Source organism: Apis mellifera, linkage group LG2 (genome assembly GCF_003254395.2).
Source record: "Apis mellifera strain DH4 linkage group LG2, Amel_HAv3.1, whole genome shotgun sequence".
Lineage (NCBI taxonomy): Eukaryota > Metazoa > Arthropoda > Insecta > Hymenoptera > Apidae > Apis > Apis mellifera.
Window position 1 is genome coordinate 2,875,792 of NC_037639.1, and position 20,047 is coordinate 2,895,838.

General features: G+C 20.8%; 1 protein-coding gene and 1 non-coding gene across 2 annotated transcripts; both read right to left on the minus strand.

Annotated features, from left to right (window-relative positions):
- Nucleotides 1-301: 301 nt before the first annotated feature.
- LOC724471 (1-phosphatidylinositol 4,5-bisphosphate phosphodiesterase-like) lies at nucleotides 302-15,406 on the minus strand. The gene is made up of 20 exons (XM_026446461.1): nucleotides 15,145-15,406; nucleotides 14,894-14,953; nucleotides 14,411-14,551; nucleotides 14,252-14,331; nucleotides 13,622-13,757; nucleotides 12,728-12,828; nucleotides 12,471-12,637; nucleotides 11,674-11,884; nucleotides 10,417-10,675; nucleotides 9,632-9,820; nucleotides 7,485-7,650; nucleotides 5,507-5,664; nucleotides 4,391-4,594; nucleotides 3,545-3,743; nucleotides 2,825-2,995; nucleotides 2,608-2,748; nucleotides 1,904-2,078; nucleotides 1,594-1,797; nucleotides 1,003-1,249; nucleotides 302-783 (listed from the first exon to the last, which is right to left on the minus strand). Exons 1-20 carry the CDS (start codon nucleotides 15,313-15,315, stop codon nucleotides 715-717), a joined length of 3,249 nt encoding a protein of 1,082 aa, XP_026302246.1. The 5' UTR covers nucleotides 15,316-15,406; the 3' UTR covers nucleotides 302-714.
- Nucleotides 15,407-19,917: 4,511 nt separating this feature from the next.
- On the minus strand, nucleotides 19,918-19,988 carry Mir6041 (microRNA 6041). The gene has a single exon (NR_130406.1). It is a non-coding gene; the product is annotated as a microRNA 6041 (primary transcript).
- Nucleotides 19,989-20,047: the final 59 nt, after the last annotated feature.

Genomic DNA, 20,047 nt, shown 5'->3' on the forward strand with positions numbered 1-20,047 from the left:
AAAGATACACCAGGTCGTTGCTCGAGCTTGTTAGTTTTATGTTCGTTTATTTAACTTACTCGGTGTGTTCATGTTATCACTTTACAGAGTATATTTATAATGTTTCAGATTGCTTCGAAGGGCACAAAAAATGCACAAAAAAATCTTTTAGAGTGATAATTTTGACACAATGATTTGAAATTAACGGTATGTATAGTTATATCGAAATTATGATACATATAATGATTTACAATTGAAAAATAGTAAAAATTATTTTGAATAATTTGGTGTTCTGTAATTGTAATTAAATGTTTCAAGATTATTACTTTTAGATTCTTAGAAATTTATTGAAATGTGATTTCATAAAAGTTTACAATTGTAGATAAAATTTATTTGTAGTAACAAGAAATATTCTAAATTTTGATTAATTTTAAATATTAGATATTAAATGTTCGTATAAATCTTCTACACAATATACTTTTTCCGAAAATTTTAAATATGTAATTCGTATAAAGAAGTATCAAACGAATTATACATGTATATGTGTAAAGATTCATAAAAAATGATTAAAAATGTCGTATGGAGCAGTATATAAATAATACAGATAAAAAATAATCACATAATATCTAAAAACAATAAGATAAAAAGTAAGATCAAGTAAATATTTAATGAAAATATGTTTTTAAATTAATTTTTAGGTAGAAAGAAAAACTCGATTTCATAATTATAGATAATTTAGACAAAAAATTCTGTCTTAGACGACAAGTCCAAGTGTATTACTTCGTTCTTGTACATTTCGATAGTCTGTAATAAAAATATATTCTTATATATACTATATTCAAGCTAAATAATTTGAAAATATTATTGAAAAAGAAAACAAATTTAATATATTTTACAATTAATAATATTTAAACATTTAATATAGCAATTGATTGCAAGATATATTTTGTCTATCATTTTTTTTTCATATTGATAAAAAATTAAGAAGAAATTATTTTTTGAAATAAAATTATGAAATTTTACCAAGTCAATATTGGTATCCAATTCTGCTACTTGTTTCTCGTGAATTTTTGTTAATTTTTCCTTCTCACGTCCTTGTTTGATCTGTACAGTTTTTCTTTCTTGCATGAATTTTTTTGTATTCTGTTCCTTTTTTTCACGAAGTCGACGATCCTTGTCTCCCTTAGTCTTTAATGCTTTATCGTTCATTACTTCTTTGGCCGTTTCTACGGATATTTTTGCTTGATTCGCGTTCATGTCTTTCATATCTCTGAAATTAGAAAATAATATTATTAAGTTTTTCGTTACATATTAAATAAAATACAGACCAATATCATATAATAATAATTAATAAATATTAAGAAATAAATAACGAATAATAAAATTATAAATATATTACTTATCAAAAAGACTAAATTCACAAATTAATTAAGCATAAAATATTTAAAATTATAATATATAATTTTAATTTTACAACTTAAGTATTTGAAATTTAAGAATTTCATATCTCAAATATATTCTCAAAAAGTTTAGAAAATTAATTTAAACATGAACGAAAAAATATTTAAAAAAATTATTAAAATTAAATAAAATTAAAGATAGAGTCTTGCATACTTGTCGTGTTTCGCTTGTAACTGTTTAACTTGATTAGCTTGTACAATATCAATTAATCTTTTGAATTCGTCTCGACCAACTTCTGTATGACTTTTCAGCATTTCCCATTCTTCTTTCCGTTGTCGTTCTACCATGGCGGACCATTGCGCGGTTTGTTCACTTATAACTTTTTTTACGTTAGCGTCTTGGAGCAACGCATTTTTGCTATAAATTCAAGATTCATCATTATCAAATTGGATTAGATATCAATAATTAATAGTGGATATTAAGCGTGATAATTTTTAGTTAAAGAAATCCAAAGTTTACATACTCTTTTCCCTTCACCAATTTATCTATAGCACTGCAATGGTTTTTTTGCATCGTCTGTCGTTCCTTCAAATGTTTTTTCCTCATTGTATCCAACTCTTTTTGTTGCTTCTTACCGAATTTGTACGTTTTTTCTTTCTTCAGCGTTTCTATCGTAATCGGTTCTGGCTTGAATTCCTCTGAAGAATTATATAAGTGAAAAATTTTATGGAAAGATACATATCTAATAAAAATTATAACATATATTGTATAATATATATAATTAATATATATAATATATAATATTTAAAAGAATAAACAATTTTTCAAAACTATTTTTAAATTGTTAATTAAACAAATGTCATTAATAAATAACGACAAATAATAGATTTTTAGATGTTGAATCTTGCAAGAATTATTTAGATAAGAATTAATCAAGTTTTTATATTTCATCATAAATTTTTATATACCTTTTATATTTATATTTCATAATACTTGCTCACACAATTATCGTATAAAAATATTCTACTTTCGTAATAAAATATTTATATTTTTAATTTTCGATGAAATTTTTATAATTTTATAAATCGATAAAAACTTTGATAAATCTAAAATTATAAAAGAATAATTTAATTAATAGTTTACAATTATAAAAATTTATCTTGTAAAAGTTTTGAAACAATCGTTTTTCGTTTTAAATATAATTTATCAAAAAATATATTTATATACCCTTTTTAGCCTTCTCCTCTTCCTTCTTCTTCGCCTCTGCCTTCGCGTCGGTTTGCTCAATTCCTAATCCCTTCATAGTCTCTGCTTGTTTCTCTGCTCCCTTACTAAATGCACCCGGATCAGACAGAGCAGCCATGAAATCTGCAAGTCGAGAAAGCGTGCTCGAATCACAGTCATCGTGATATATTTCTATTTTTGTTCTTGCTCAAGGTATTACCTTCGAATCCATCGGGTACGTAAATCTTTAGCTCAATGTTGCAGAATAACATTGGCAGTGCCATGGGGAAATTCGCCTCGGTCTTCAACGAAATATGTCTATATCCGGCTTGAAGGCCGTCCAGCGGCAAAATACGTTGACCCAACAATTTCCCGCTCTCTTCGTATACACCTATCCGAACAATAAATGTCAAGTGAAGAAATCAAAATTATACGATTATTTTCTGATAATGGAAACAACTTGTTTCTTTAATCATTATTAAATTTAATATTAAAAAAATAGTATACGGTCTTTTGTTAGAAGAAAAAAATAAATGATATGAAATTTTTTTTTTATGTATTGCAAGATCATTATCCTAGAATAATAAAATTCTGAAAAAGATTCATTCAGAAGAAAAGTATTAGAGAGGTAATATTTAATGAATGTTAATATTAAGAAAGGATACGAATGTAAAATTTCATATCAAAATTCTAAGAAAAGATTTATTCAATGGAAAAGTGTTCAGAATAAAAATTGTTGAATTTAAAATATGATTAAATTAAATTTATAAAGTTAAATAATTTTTTGTAATAAAAATAAATTTTTTTATATTGTGTGCTATATTTAAATTAAAAAAAAATATCTAGATATTTTACTTTATATCTATTGCAACTTATTGGTTATAAATATTCCATAGCATAAATCTTATTAAAATTATTATGTATTGAATATTAAAATTACCAAATCTGAGTACAGCTAGATCGGGAAGTACAACTTTTCGAAATAGAAACGGTTCTTCGTTGTAAACTGGATTCAAACCATTTCCAGGCACCATTCGAGTTCTAAATTCTTTCTTTATCGTGTCTGCTGGCAAACCGTACATATCCACTTCAACGTAAGTGCCTACTTTTTTGTCAGACAAGAATTGTCCTGCTATAACCTGATATATAGAATATAGAATATAGTTTATTAATATATATATATATATATAATATTAATATTATATATATAATAATATAATATTAATATTACATATATAATAATATAATATTAATATTATATATAATATAATATTACCTATATATTATAATATATATTTAAATTAATAATATTAATAATAGTAATAATAATTTATCATTTTTTTAATTATAAATTCTTTCTTACATTTATATAATATTAAAAATATTAAAAATAAAATTTAATTATATATGATTCAAATTTTTTGAAAAAATAATTAAATTAATAAAAATTTATAAAAGTTAACTAAAAGAAAATTTTACTATATTAATTTAATTAAATTTGTGATAAAATAAAATAATAAATTATTTTATAAATTATATTATAACATAAATAAAAATATAATGTTTTAAAGAATTTTAAAGAAAATGAAAAATTAAGTAATTGCATTTTCAGTAAATTATATGATTAATTATAAATAATAGAAAATAAATAATATTGATCGATAATAAAAAATAAAATTGATCGATATATATAATAATAAGATGTTCATGATCTTCTTATTGTTGTTAATATGTGATTATTTGTAATATTAATTTATAATAGAATTAAGTTTCTATTTGAAATTACTTGAACGGAACATTGGGCTGTAATAACTCCGTCTACGTCTTCTGAAAATGGATCGAAACTTCTATCCGGTCTCCTCATGAAATCAGGCTTCAATAAATATCCAGTTGTTGCATTATATTCGAATTTTCCTTGATTCAATTGCATAGGTAAATCGGGTGTTTGAAAATTTAAAGCTACCATTTGACAGCCTGCATTCCAGAATACCTAAGAAATATATAAATGTTAGTATAATTTTTATTAACTATTAGATTCTTTGAAAAATTTATATTTGATGAAGATTAAAAAAAGAAAAATAAAAGATAGAAATTTTTAATATAATAATTATTCTTTATATTTTCGATTTTTTTTTCATTTAGATATATTTTCTTTCGAGTTATAATATTTAAATTTATATATTAAATATTATATATATTTATATATTAAATTTATTTTGTATTTTATTATATTTTGAATATTTTATTTATTTATATTTATTGTGTATTTTAAGAGATTATTTGTTTAACAATAATTCCTGTCAGTTGGATATTAAATATAATCAATTAAATAAAAAATATATAACGTATCAGTAGAAAAGATATTATTTTAAATCTTTAAAAAAATTAATAAAAACATCAAATCTCATATTTCAATAAGGTAATAATATATCGAATTGTCAATAATTTCCAATGCTTGATAATTTTATTTTTTGTATTTTTTATTTAATGCAAAATAATTTAAATACATTAAAATTATTTAAATAAAAAGAATATTAGATTTCAGAATATGAATCAAATATGAGTCATTCAAATATGAATCATTTCTATTTATCTATCTCATTAAAAATTTAAAATTATTGTTTGATTATCATTTATTTTAATCTTTGAAAAATTATTTTTTTGTAATAGAATATTCAAATATTATAAACCAATTATAGTTTGTAAACAATTTTTCTATAAAAAGCTACTATTACCAAATAAATGGTAATAATCGAATAAAATAAATAATCATGTGTATCATTAAAAATATATCATTTGATAAAATATTTATTAATATAAAAATTTTATAAAAATTTTAATTTAAATTTTTTTAAATTTTACAATACACATTTCAAATAACACGATATAAATAATGACTCACTTGTGGCATGTAGTTTGACGAATCAGCCCTAGTACCTTTTGGATAGATTCGACTCATTTGACGTTTATTATAATTAACAAATTCTATGGCATTTGTTTTCAGGTAGTTGAGTGCTGCAGTCTCCGAAAACGAGGACATGTTATGATGGATATTCTTTTCTGCAATAATAATAACATTTTTTTCCTTTGATAGATATGTTCAATTATTGAAATTATTATTTTATATATTATTAAATATTAATTGAAATTACATAATTATTAAAATATTTTTAATTCGCGATATCAAGAAGAAAAATATTTTTCATTAATTTAATTTCAAAAAATTTAATATTATTTTAAATTTTAAATTTTAGTTTTGTCAATAATTTTTTGTTTTTAAAATTTTGTTTCAAATAAATTATTCAAGTCTATTATTACCTAAGTAAACATCAACGTTCTACTTTTAGAATATTTTCAAGAAAATTTATTTTTAAGCAACATTGAAATCTTGCTATTTTTAAAAAATTTTTCTTGTTTTTTTATTTTATTTTTTTTCTATCTTTTTATTTAACAAAATCAATAACTATATATTGTAATGTAAAACAAGGTAAGATAATCTTTTTATTAATTAATCGTTTTAATTTTCATTAAATCATTTCATTTTCTTTTATTAGATTTTATACATTAAATTTCTTTGTTGTGTTCTTTAGTTTATTTGAAATTTTAGAATAATATACCAACGAAATTGATTTTACTTCAAATTTTGTCGGATTTTTGTGTAAAATAATAAATTGTAATTTAATGTATTTATTATAATGCATTCAATTACTTTTTGAATATTTGTAAATCTTTGTAAAATCTGTGTGAAAAACAATTCTTAACATTAACATTTTTGGATAAAATATATTTATATTTTATTCATTAAATATATAATATTAAAATATTATATAGTTTATTCATCTATTTTATTTTATCAATCAAAAAATTTAAAACAATCAACTATATTACATATATAAAAATTAATAAAATTTTTTATTCTTATTCTATTATTTTCATCATATGATATTTATGATTATAGAAAATAAATATCAATAATGTCAACATTCTATATTAATATTTTGCAAAAAAAAAAATTAAAAAAGAAATGATTAATTTTATCTAATTATGATATAGATTCAAATTTGTATTCATGTATAAGAAATAAAAAAACTAATAATTTTTAATAAATTATTAAATGTAAATTTTAACATTACTTGCAAAATTGTTTTTTTTTATTATAAATAAATATATAATAATAATATTAGTATTAATATTATTATAAAAAAATATCAGAATATAGAAACTTATTACAGAAATAAAAATAAATCATATTATATCTTAAGAATATTAATGAAAAAGAGCATAATAAATACAATAATAGAAAATACAGACAATGATAAAATGATAAAAAGCCAAACTTTGATAGCCAAACTTTAAAATTATTTTCTAAATATATTCATTTAATTAACAGTAAAAATAATTTTACTTTTATACAATTTTTTATTTATTTTAACATGTTTTTGTTTTAATATTAAATTATAAAAGCATATATTAATTAAATCTCAGAAAATCATATATAAATAGGAATATTTTAAATCTATTTTTTTTCAATACATTATATAGTTATACATCGTACAGTTATATTTAATTTATTCATAATATAAAAAAAATCATGTTTGAAATAATATGTTTTAAAAATTGTAAAAAATCGATTATAAATAAAATGCAAATATGTATGAAAATAAATAGAAAATAAATAGAATGATATATGTGATTATAATTTCTAATTATAGATTGTTATTTAATATCTGTAGTATAATAATATATAAAAAAAAAATGTATGTATATGTGTATAATTGCTTTAAATTTTTGTTCAATATTATATACCATACTTTATCAAAAGTATGAAATATAATGCTTCTATATGTTACTATGGAAAAAAGAAAATATATTTTACATACTTTCCGCAGTTTCAAAGCTTTGAAATTTCACTGGCTGTGCATAATTAATCATAGAAGAAAGCCAAGGATGGCAGGCCATCGTGCTACCAGTATATTGAACTGGAGGTGCTTCTCCTTCAGCACCTCCTTCACCTGGTGGTGCGCCCTCGGCCGGCGCAGCTTCTTGCTGAAACGTTTGAAAGATATTTTCAAATAGAATGCATAAAGTGGTATAAAAAACGGTATAGATAGAATCAATTAATAATGTATTATATATTCAATATATATGTATTGAAATTTGAAAGATTTAGAGTTCATGAACTTGAAAAATTTTTATTTTTTTTGTGAATTATATATAAATAATTTGTAATTTACGAGTATGAATTTAATTTTATTTAAGTAATAATAATTCAGTAACATAATAGCAATTACATAAAGATCACGAAAAAAACAAAATTTGCATTATTTTTGTCATTCTTTTTTACAAAATTTTTAAAACAAGTTTTTTAAACAAGAAATAAGTTTACTTCAAGACTTCTATAAGTTTTAAACAACTAGTCAGTCGAGTTTCTAAAACAAGTAAAATAAGCTCTTTTGCTATGCAATCTAGTTCTATTAAGAAAGTTATACATCTAATTAAAAATATTCTCAGATTAAAGCAGTCTACAAGGAATTCACTGTGAATCTGTTTACAAAATTAATAAGAGTTGTTCTTCCTTAACTATCATATATAGGCAAATTGCATAGAGAAGAAGTATGAAATTGTAAAATCCTTTTAATAAAGTAAAAGACAAGGTATAAGATCATAAATTGTAATTAATATTGTAATTTAAAAAAAGACATGCGTTTTTTGAAATTTTTTTAGAGTAAAAATAATTTTATTATTTAATTTTATTTAAAAATCATTTTAAATATAAAATGTTAAATTCTTTAACAGAATTATAGAATAAAATATATTAGCATTAAAATGTATATTTTTTAATAAATAAAAAAATTTAATTCGATTCTTATGTTAACATATTTAACAAATATTATTTGTCATTATTTGTCACTGAGTTATTTTTTTCTGTATAATTATTTCAATAATATAAATATCATTAATTTTATTTTAATTCAATGTATTATTTAATAATATATTCAATATTAGTAACATAATAACGTAACAATATTCCTTCCCTCAAGCTATATCTTTTTTATAAGTTTTCAACAAAGCAATTTTTTCGAAAGTTATTTTTTATCAAAGCTTAACCAGAAAATTAATTACACTGAAAAATAAAAGTAAACCGCAGCTCGTTATATTCTTCCACAACCTGTACACGAAAACTATTTAAAAGAAAAATTATTCGTGGCAATAGAAATTAAAAAAAATCGAAAGAATTTTCTATTTATCCTAATAAGCATATTAGCAAATCTAAAAAAAATCATTTTTTAGAATAATTCAATTTACGTCGATTTAAAATTTTAAAATTAATCTTATTTTATGTTAATTAAAATCTCAAAAACTAAGAATTATTAATTATATCAATTATGAATATTTATACAGCATCCAATATTTTGAGATGTATGATCCCAATTATACAGAAATAGATTATTTTTGTTAACAAATTTTTATATTATTTTATATTAACTATGATTTTTTCCATCTTATTCTATCTCTAAAGTATAATCCAATAATCTATATTATATTATATTATAAATATAATATATATTATATTTTAATGTATATTATTATAATATATTATAAATATATTTAATCAATAATTTGACATCATCGAAATATGAAAATTTCATTATATTAATATTATAATATTATAAATATTAATCATTCTTATATTATTTATTTATAATAAATTCATACTCTAAGAAAAAAATAAGAAAAATTTTTTATCTATAAAAATTAGTATCAACATTAAGAATCATTTATAAGATTACCATTGATTATTGTTCATACTATTGTATTATATATTTAATTAAATTATTCACATTCTAGAAAAAGATAAGAAAGATTTCTATATCTATAGTTTACAAAGAGTTCATAAATCTATTTATCGATAATTTTCATATTTCTATTATCAATCGTATTATATTTAAACTACTCATCAAATTAGAAAGATTTCTAGAAAAATATTTATCAAGCTCTAAATAATAAATATTATCATATTGTCAACCTTTGGAGGTTCAGCAGGAGGTGCAGCAGGTGCGCTGGCATCCTCGACAACTTCATCCTTCGCCTCGAATTGCCCAGAGCGGAATAACTCGAGCTCGACCTTCTCTACCTCTGGCTTCAATCTTTTATTCTTGATTAATATCTTTCGCTTGAGCGCGCTCGGAGGTGGTAGTGGATGCCCGGGTTCAAGCTACGCCATTTTATTTACGATTTACAAAATGAACGTATTTCTCGCGGGACATTCATCCACGCGATAAGCACACTCCTCATTTTTTCATTTGATCTGTTCACGTTGGATTCGGTGAACTCATATTTTTTAACGGTACTGTTAAAAATTTACAAAATTCCCCCTAGCATCACCCTCGTATTGGGAGCAAAACACGAGTTGCACGGAATACGGGCAAAAATGAAATATTTTTACGAATTGCTATTTTTAACGTCGATACATTTTTAAATAAATATCTTCTTATTTGATTTTTTAATAGTAATTAATAATTTTTTATTGATTATTCTTATTGTTCTTTAAAATAGATTTAAGTATTATTTAAATAAAATATTCGAAAAAATGATCATTGAAAAATAATTATAGTCTTGTTTATTAAACAATCAATTTGAAAAAAATATGAATAATTTAAATTTTTCTAATTTAATTATTATTTGTATTTATATTTCGTTATGATATAGTTCGATTTTTTTTTTAAATTATAACAAAATTCACACACATGATAGCAACCATATTAAATCTTTTGTTTATCAAGATTCAATGAAAGAGAAAGTAGCACATACCGGATAATCTGGCAAAGCTTCCTTCAACAGCAGATCACCAAATATTTCATCGCAGTATTTTGCTAACTTATATTGCTGTTTCAGACAACAATGATTTTCGAAACTTAGAATTATAGGATATTCCGAAGTGACGAATGCTGTGTCTCTTATAGCGTATATCACATCTTTGAACAGGATATCAGTACACATGGCTTTGCCGTGAGTTATGATGGGTTCTTCATCTTCCCCTTTTCCATCCCAGCAATCGAGCTCTACACATCTGGTGGATCATTTTATTAACTTTCTTCAAATTATTTTTTAATAAATTTATTAATCAATACAATAATATATTAGCATTTTTTATAATCTCAATATTTACTCATTTTATTATATTGTTGGTATAATAACGATATAATATTTACAAACTTTCATTTAGATATTTAAATATAGAAAGTTTTAATAAATTTATGAGCCACTTTCGAAAGCTCTAGATTCTAGAGATAAAAATATCGAAATTCATTTATTAATATAATTTAATAATAAATTTAATATATTATTTATTATATAATTTAAGTTATTTTATTGTAATAGCAATTAATTTATTAATAATTTATTAATTAAGTTATTAGTTAATTTTATATTGGATGAAGATTGGCAAAGACAGATAATGTGACAGAAATAGAATTATCTTGCTAATGCAGATTTAAATTATTTGTAAATTAATAAATAATCCTCAACCGAATTTTTGTATATTAATTTTCATATTTGTTTTGATTTTTAGAATCATTTCTCTAAAGGATATTTCACAGAATATATTAACATATTAACATATTATAATATTATCCTGTGTATGATGTAACCAAATGATGAAAGATACACCAAAGACACGTGTGTCATTCGATGGACTAAAAGAATATGTGTGTGCAAAATAATTTAATTTTTAAATAAAAATATCGATGTATATAAAATGTTTAATTATATAATTTTTATATATTTTTGATATTAAATCATTATTAACGATCAATTTATAATAAAATCAAGTAAGTACAATTTTTTTGTAAATATAAAATAAAATAAAAAATATATAATACTTTAGTTCAATTTTAATTTTAATTAATAAAATAATATAATTTAAATTATAATTATAATTGAAGAAAAATTTATGCGCAGTATGAAAATTTAAATTGTACTAAATTATTAATAAATAATAATCATATGCGCAATATGAAAATTTAAATTGGACTAAATTATTAATAAATAATAATCATATGTACATACCTGCAGCCTGCTAATAATACTTGTCTATACATCTCAACAGTACTCTTACCACCGATTTGTCTGCCACTTAGATAAGTATTATGACTGGAATTAATATAATAATGAGCAAGGGGTTGATCCATGTCCATCCATTCTTCCAATTTGTCCAAAAACACGGGTGCGTTTTCGTCCGACATTAAATAACGAATGAATCCTTCTTTGGTTAAAGATTCTATATATAAAATATATTTTTATATATAGGTTTGTTTATTTATTTGTTTCTTTATTTTTAATATAATAAATAAGTATTAATGAAAACAAATAAGAATAATTAAAAAGGTCAGAAGAAATATAACACAAATGATAATATTTTCAGACTACTGACTTTCAAACTCAGAAAGTTAAAGATTGAATTTAATTTATAAAAAATTAATCTATAAAAGAAAACTAATCATAAAAGAAAACATGAAAAAAGTTTGTTGTTTTAATTATTAGAAGATATTGTATATGTAAATATATTTAAATATCAATAATATCTATTAAATAATTATTATAATTATTAGAAGATATTGTATATGTAAATATATTTAAATATAAATAATATCTATCATTTATTTAAAAAAAAAATTATACTATTCTTTCATAGAGATATTAAAAAAATTATAATAAATGGTTTTTTTAAAATCGATCTTCCAAAAAAATTTCACGAATATATTAACACAATATATTTGATAAAATTAAAAAAAAAAAGAATAGCAATATAAAAATAATTCCATAATTTTTAAATATAATCTATCTCTGTTTAAAAATAAACTCACTGTTAGATTTTGCTTTCTCATCTTCTTCATAATCATTGATTATTTCCGTGCATCGTTTCTCATCATAAAGAGGATATAAAATTTCGTTCAGTCTAGGATCTCTTTGTTTTTCGTTCATAAATTGCACTAATTGTCCTAGACTGATCGTATCCGATTTTCCTTTTGTTCTGAAAGATAGCATTTGTAGCCACTATAATCATTATTCAGAAAGATTTATGATTCACAACGCAATTCACAACGATGCAATTATTACTTACATCGATTGGAATAATTCTTCGATATCGTTTCGAGGACATATTTTGAAGTATAAATTTTTAAATTTCTCAAACGTAAAATCCTTAGGCTCAATTTTATCGCTCTAAAAATAACAATATTTAATTATGTAATTACTTTTCTTAACTTTTCTCGTACATTTAATATTTCATTGCTATTTTTTTTTATTAGTTTTCTGACATTTTCATCATGGATTAATTCTGATCTTTTTATTGCATATAAATATATAATTAATTTTAAAACTACTTGAATAATATATATATATATATATATATATATATATATATATATATATATATATATATATATATATTAAAAATAAATTAAATTTTATTCAATTAATTATATATTATATTTTATTAAAAAAGCACAAAATATTATTAAAAATTAAGTTAATAATATTTAAATACAGAATATTAATACGAGATTAATTAATATTATATTATTAATAGAAAAATTAAATTGAATAAATAAGAATGTGTAAATAATATTAATAAAATAAAATATTATATAATTAATTAATGAAAATAATTTAAAAAAATCGTTAATTTAGTTTAATAGATTTACATAATATATTTTTTCCTACTTAATATTTAATTAGAAATTCAAAAATTATAATCTTTAACTAAATTAACTTAATATAGTTTTTAATGTTAATTTTCAGCGAGTATTAATTATTTGATTTAAAATTGTAAAAATTTTAATTGAACACGATATTGAACAAGGACAAATACTTTTATATCTTTGTACAAATTTTTTAATTTTTACAAATTATAAAATTAAAAATAAAAGAAATTTTAGAAGTAATTAATTTAAGATTAAGTAATTAATTTAATGTTGCTTTATAAAAATGAGTTTGAATTGAAAGTGAAATTTACTTTTCCACTAGGTAAGCCCATGTCTGCCAATCCTTGATAAACAAGCTTCTCCGTTTTTCCAGAGGCAAATGTTTTCGATATTACTTTCACTGGCACTTTTCCTTTAGGATCCACTTGAAAACTCAATCTCATCCAACTGAATAATAAAAATTACAATTTAAAGTTCATTAATATTATAATTAACATTATTTCCACGACTTATAAAATTTTATTAAATCAGTTTTCAATTTAAGATAGCATTAAAAAAATTAATAAATAAATAATAGATTAATATTTTAAATATTAAAATATTTTCGTATAAAAAATTTAATATATATTTATAATACTTAACTAATATATTTATGTTACTTAACTTTTATAATTAATTATAATAATTAATTGTATTCAATATTAAATTTTACTGTCTTTTATTTCGAATTAAAAATATCTATAAAATATTATATACTTATATATAATATCTAAAAGTATTCATAAAAATATTATAATATCTGGTAAAAAAAATACAAAGAAATGAGTGATGTTAAGTAATAAATATTTTTATGTCAAATATATGAATGTATATGGAATGTACAATACAACATGGAATTATAAAAAAATTTCAAAACGTAAAATTTAACTCAAGTTACATACTGTTTCATCAGTTGTATCGTTGGACAAACATTTGAAGCTTTCGTGTTGTGCGTGATTAAACGTAAACCTGCTTGCCAGTCCTAAATCAAAGATGAATGTTAATTTGAAAATATATTGTCTAAATATTCAATGATAGATTTTTCTTGTTATTGCAATTACCTTAGCCGTTTGTGCATCCGAACAAACAACATGTTGATAATGAATGTTAGTGTAATCAATACCTGAACATATAGTTAAACTTTTCTGATCTATTTCTTCCATTGTCCCATGTTTACCTATTTTATTACATAATTTTGGATCCTAAAAAATTTTAAATCTTTAAAATAAATTCTAAAATATTTTTACGTTTTGCAGACGTCTTTAGACATTGATTCTCAGTAATGTAGTCTATGTGGAAATTATTATATTATAAATTAAAAAACTTGAATATTAACAATAAAAAAAATATATATATTGTTTTATGAAAATTTTATTACTTAGTAATTATTAGAACCTAATTTTATTATTATTTAATTATAACTTATAATGCCTATGACAATTCTTCTGCAAAAAGTTAAGTAATATTTAAAGTAAATGAAAAATTAATCGAATATTAAGATGCATAATTGTTGTGAACAAATATTGCAAACAAATATCATTTACCTTAGGCGTGCCGCCATAACGAATATCACTCACTTGAGCTAATTCTATTACATCGCCATCCTACATAAAAATGTTTCTAATTAAAAATTACTTAAATGAAACTTTAAATAAAATAAATATATTATTTAAATTTTCTTTTATCACTATGATTTTTATATATTTTTTTATCATTTCGTTAAACAAATTCATAATTTTATAATTTCTTTTGATCGAACACATATTATAGTGGATTTTTTTTTTTCAGGATATACCTTGCCATCGCTCTTCCAATAAATAAAGAATCCATATTCATCAACTTTGAATAAACAATTAGGTTCGTATTCGGTCGTTTCCTTATCTTCAAACCATCGATCGAACGTTGAACCGTTTCTCAACAATTCTGGCACTTCGATTCGCCAATTAAACTCAAATTTCTTTGTCATGTTGCCGACTTTATTTTGAATTTGCGAGGTGATCTGATTTTTCTAGATACTTTGATGTGAACTTCGAATGGTACAAGACTCGAATGACTCGATTCTGCCGAGAAACAGTGCTCGAAGACTCATAATGGGATTAGAAAAATCCAATTTAACGTATGAGGATTAGCTCGAGATCGGGGAGAAATTATCGAGTAACAGATTTTTGACTTATATAAGATACATTAGTTTTTATTTAAAATATATCGTTAATAAATAATTATTTTTTATTTCAGGGAAGAAAAAGAAGAAAAAAGAAATATTTCTTTTCATTGTGTTTTACAATTATATCAATTTCTTGCATATTAGCTTCGTATTGATTAGCAATTATAAACAGTCTTATATAATTTTAAATATGAAGCTAGATAAAATTTACATTTTTTATATATGGAAATTATTTTCAAATATATTTTGAAGATAAAATATTTCAGAAACAGTTTTGAGAAGAAAATAAGAATCAAAATTTAAATTTTTACAGGTATGGTGTTAATAAGAAATAACAATTGAAGATAAAATATTTCAGAAACAGCTTTGAGAAGAAAATAAGAATCAAAATTTAAATTTTTACAGGTATGGTGTTAATAAGAAATAACAATAATTGTTACTAAATTGTGATTAAATTAATTAAAATATCAATTAATATTAAAAAACAAAGAAATTTAAAAAATTTAAAAATTCAATTCATTCAATTTTGTAAAGATTAAATCATTTTTGAATATCTTTATGTCATATTTCTTGGAAATAAATTATGAAATCAAATTTTAAGAGAGAAGAAGTAAAAAAAATATTTATGTGTTTTATAGTTTAGCATAATTTTGCTATTTTTTCCTATCTCTGTATTTCATTTTTTTTATATATCAAAAATATTATTTTTATTAATTTAATTTTTTTTTATTAGTGCAATTATTATAAAATTTAATTCATTTCTTTTTTTATTCTATTCATATATAATTTTCTAAAAAACTAGAAGTTTTATAGTAAAGAGATTTTTAAATAATTAAAAGATGACAGAAACTTATAAAATGGTATGTATATTATTGAATATTAAAATTATTTAATAATAAAGAAATGCATATATTATACAATCAAATAATATAAAATTTTTAAAATTTATCTAATTAACAATTTTTTTATTTACATAATTATTTTATATTGTAAAATACTGTTTAAATATTAATTTAAATTTTATGCTTACTTTATACTTCTTTGCCAAAATTTCAGAAATATAATACATAATGATAATAAAAATAAAGAAAAAATATTATATAAAGTTTGTCTATAAATATTCTTTACTAAATTATATATATATAACATTACCTATGCATGTGTATAATAGCAAATTCTGTATTAAAGAATATAAAATATTAAAATAAGAATTTAAGTATTTCATATGATCTTTGAAGAACATGTTTAAAGAAACATGTTTTATTTTTATAATCTTTAATTGTGTTATTTATTATAAATACATTCAGTATTGAGATTGATTTAATATTAAGATTGTATTTAATATTAATATAATATAACATAATATATTTTAATATATAAATTGAAAAATATAACTCAATAATATTTTTTTTATTATTTTCATTTATAAATTGTACAATTATACAATTTTATCAAATATTGTATGTCCATAATAAAATAATAAAACATAATAAAAGAATAAAAATATATTTAAAAATAAAACAGGGAAAAAGTAATATGAGAATAAAATAATTTATTAAAATTCTGAATTAATTACAAATCTAAAGTGCTTGATGTCTTTTTCTAATTGACAATTTAATTTTGTACACTAACTTATTATCTTTTATATTCGGCATACGACGTATATCACACTTGATGATATTTATTCTTATCACGTGTATAGTCACGTTGTTAACAAGCTTATGCAGCTACTTCTTGTTGCCTTTGCGTAACAATCGTTTTTATTTGTGCTACTTATTTAATAAAATGTAAAAGTACGGGAAATTAGCATTTGTACTCATTATTATATGACATATTCGTCTAAATTTATATGGATCATAATCGCAATATATCGAACGATTATCATTCTATTTCCGTTCAATACGTTTGCATTTTGATATCCTATCAATGTATGCATCTATAATCAGTTACAAAAATATTCGTGTCCTACGTTACAAAAATTTATTTATTTATTTTATTATTTTTTTATTTAAAAAAGTTATTTTTTTTATTTTTAATGAAATTTTATAATTATTTAGAGAATAATAAATTATACATATATGATAACTTTTTTTTAATGAAATATTATTTTAATGATTAATGGTCAACATTTTATTTTTTATTTTTTCAAATAGAATTTTATAATGATACGAAATAAATTATAAAAAATAAATATTCTTAAAATTTAAAAAATATTGAAATTTTTTTTGATGATTGAATCTCATCCTTAAAGAAATTTGTTATCAATAAAAAAATTATTCTATATATTATAATTTGTCGTGATTTGTATACATACAAAATAAAATCAGAATTCTTTTAGAATATGAAAATATAGAATACGAATATTTTTAACTGACTATATATTATAACACGTACATATTATGAATGATATCTAATTGAATAATGTCATTTTCAATACGTAACAAATATAAACAATATAGTGTTTCTATTTATTTTTAAACATGTATGGGAACTAATTATGAAGTACAATGAAATATCAAATGTCTTTATGTTTATAAAACAAGAAAGAATCATTGACTCGTTTCTATGTAGTGATAGTTGTAACTGTAATTTTCTCCTTATGAATGATTTCTATATTCTAACTTAACATTATATTATTCAATTTTTCTGTTCTTTAGATTTGTTGTCAGTTTGATCGAATTAACAAAAGATTTTTATCTTTTACAACGTCATGTAACAATTTAGAATGATTCTAAATATTACGAAGTACAGATTATTTTTTAAGTAAATAAAAGAATCAACAATAAGTAATATTATTAATTAATTGATGATTATATTTAAGTGTTATCTTTTATTTTCTATTAACGTAATCTAAAATATTTGTTATTTCATGTATCTATTTTGACTTAACGATATTCGAATATATCAACTTCAATTAAGTCAAATTTTGAAAAAAATTGTATATTATTTTGCATATATAAAATGTGTAAAAAAAAAATATACAAAGTATAAGGAATAATTGTAAGATATAGAAAATATAGATTAAAATAAAAATTTAATCTTTTTTTTTTTCTTTAGCAGTTTTCTTTAGTTTTACTTAAAAAAGAATCATAGCATGTTTAGAATCATCTATGTACGAAGTATACTTAAAGATACGTATATAATACCGGAACACATAATTAAAGTATAAAATTGTTGATGCGCAACAGTTCTCATGATACGATTATGATTCATTTTTAATTATTCATGCGACAAATTTGATGTGTGCGCAATGGTTATAAATATTTCTGGTTAATCATATTACGTATATCTTTCGTGGAATAAATTTTACGATCAATACATGTAATATCGATCTAATTACGGGTATTTTAAAAAAGAAATTTCCATTTCAAAATGAAATGTTAAAATGTAAAAACGGGAAATGTATGCGAATGTTTTCGTACGCGTGAATTATTTTAATTGTCCCTAGCTTTGTAAAATATACCATACTGTTTTACTTTTTTTACGCATAAAAAATTTATAATAAAATATTTAAATATCGTAATTTGATATCTCTTGTCGATCGTTATAAAATATAATTCAGAGTTACATTTTCAATTTTTTGATAATTTAAAAAAGAGAGAGAGGGAGAAATTTTCATTAAGGTTCAATATTGCATTAATATATTGCATTTCATTTGTAATTTTTTTTTTAGTTTAATAGTAATGGATATAATCATTGTATCATATTTTTTTAAAATTATGAAAAGAATTATTAGATTTTAATAAATCATTTATGTGTCTTTTGCGCTTTTATTTTGCGTATTAGATTTTTTAGATTTATTTATTTGAATCAAATTTTTAAAAAATTCTAATACTCAATGCATTAGAAAGCGTTTCAAAACTCCAAGATCATCTAATTATAATTACTGTAATAAAAAATGTTTTGAAATTTTAAATATATGGTAATTGATAAATAATCATAAAAATTTACATTACTTTGTCCTTAATGGAGTAATCTTATTAAAATTTCATTTATTTTCTAGAATAACGTCAGCGTTATTCTAGGTAAATTTGAGCAAAACACTACTTTTCTACATAATCCATAAAGTTTGTTTTCCGTAAAATCTCGTATCTCGGATGCGCCAAGTTTGTCACAAATGTTCTTGAATTTTCTTTTATATAACAATGGATATAGTATATAAAATCAATTTTCCTTGAATAACCATTATTTCAAGTATTTAAAAATGTTCATAAATAATTGCGAGTATTTATATTTCGCAATGAAAAAAATATTATAATATTGCAAGATCATAAATTATCTTATCTTTTATCTTAATCTCTAGAATTCCAAGTAGAGTGATGCGAGTTACATCATAAATTAAATATTTATAACTTTTTTGTAAAAATTTTTTCTTATGTTAAGTTATTTATATTTCATTTAACATTGAAAAATATCCTTCGATCTCGATGATATTTTAATATTAAAATATCATCAGTATCGAAGAATAATATCTTTTTGTTAATAACAAAATTGTTTACTAAAATTGTTGAATATCAATCTTAATATTTAATTC

What these genes read in the sequence shown, in the direction of transcription:
- LOC724471 (XM_026446461.1), bottom strand. Translation starts at nt 15,315, where the DNA reads ATGACAAAGAAATTTGAGTTTAATTGGCGAATCGAAGTGCCAGAATTG. An exon ending in ATTGGAAGAGCGATGGCAAG is followed by an intron (nt 14,954 to 15,144) that starts GTATATCCTGAA and finishes ATTTTTATGTAG; the next exon opens with GATGGCGATGTAATAGAATT. An exon ending in GTATTATTAGCAGGCTGCAG is followed by an intron (nt 10,676 to 11,673) that starts GTATGTACATAT and finishes ATGATCCACCAG; the next exon opens with ATGTGTAGAGCTCGATTGCT.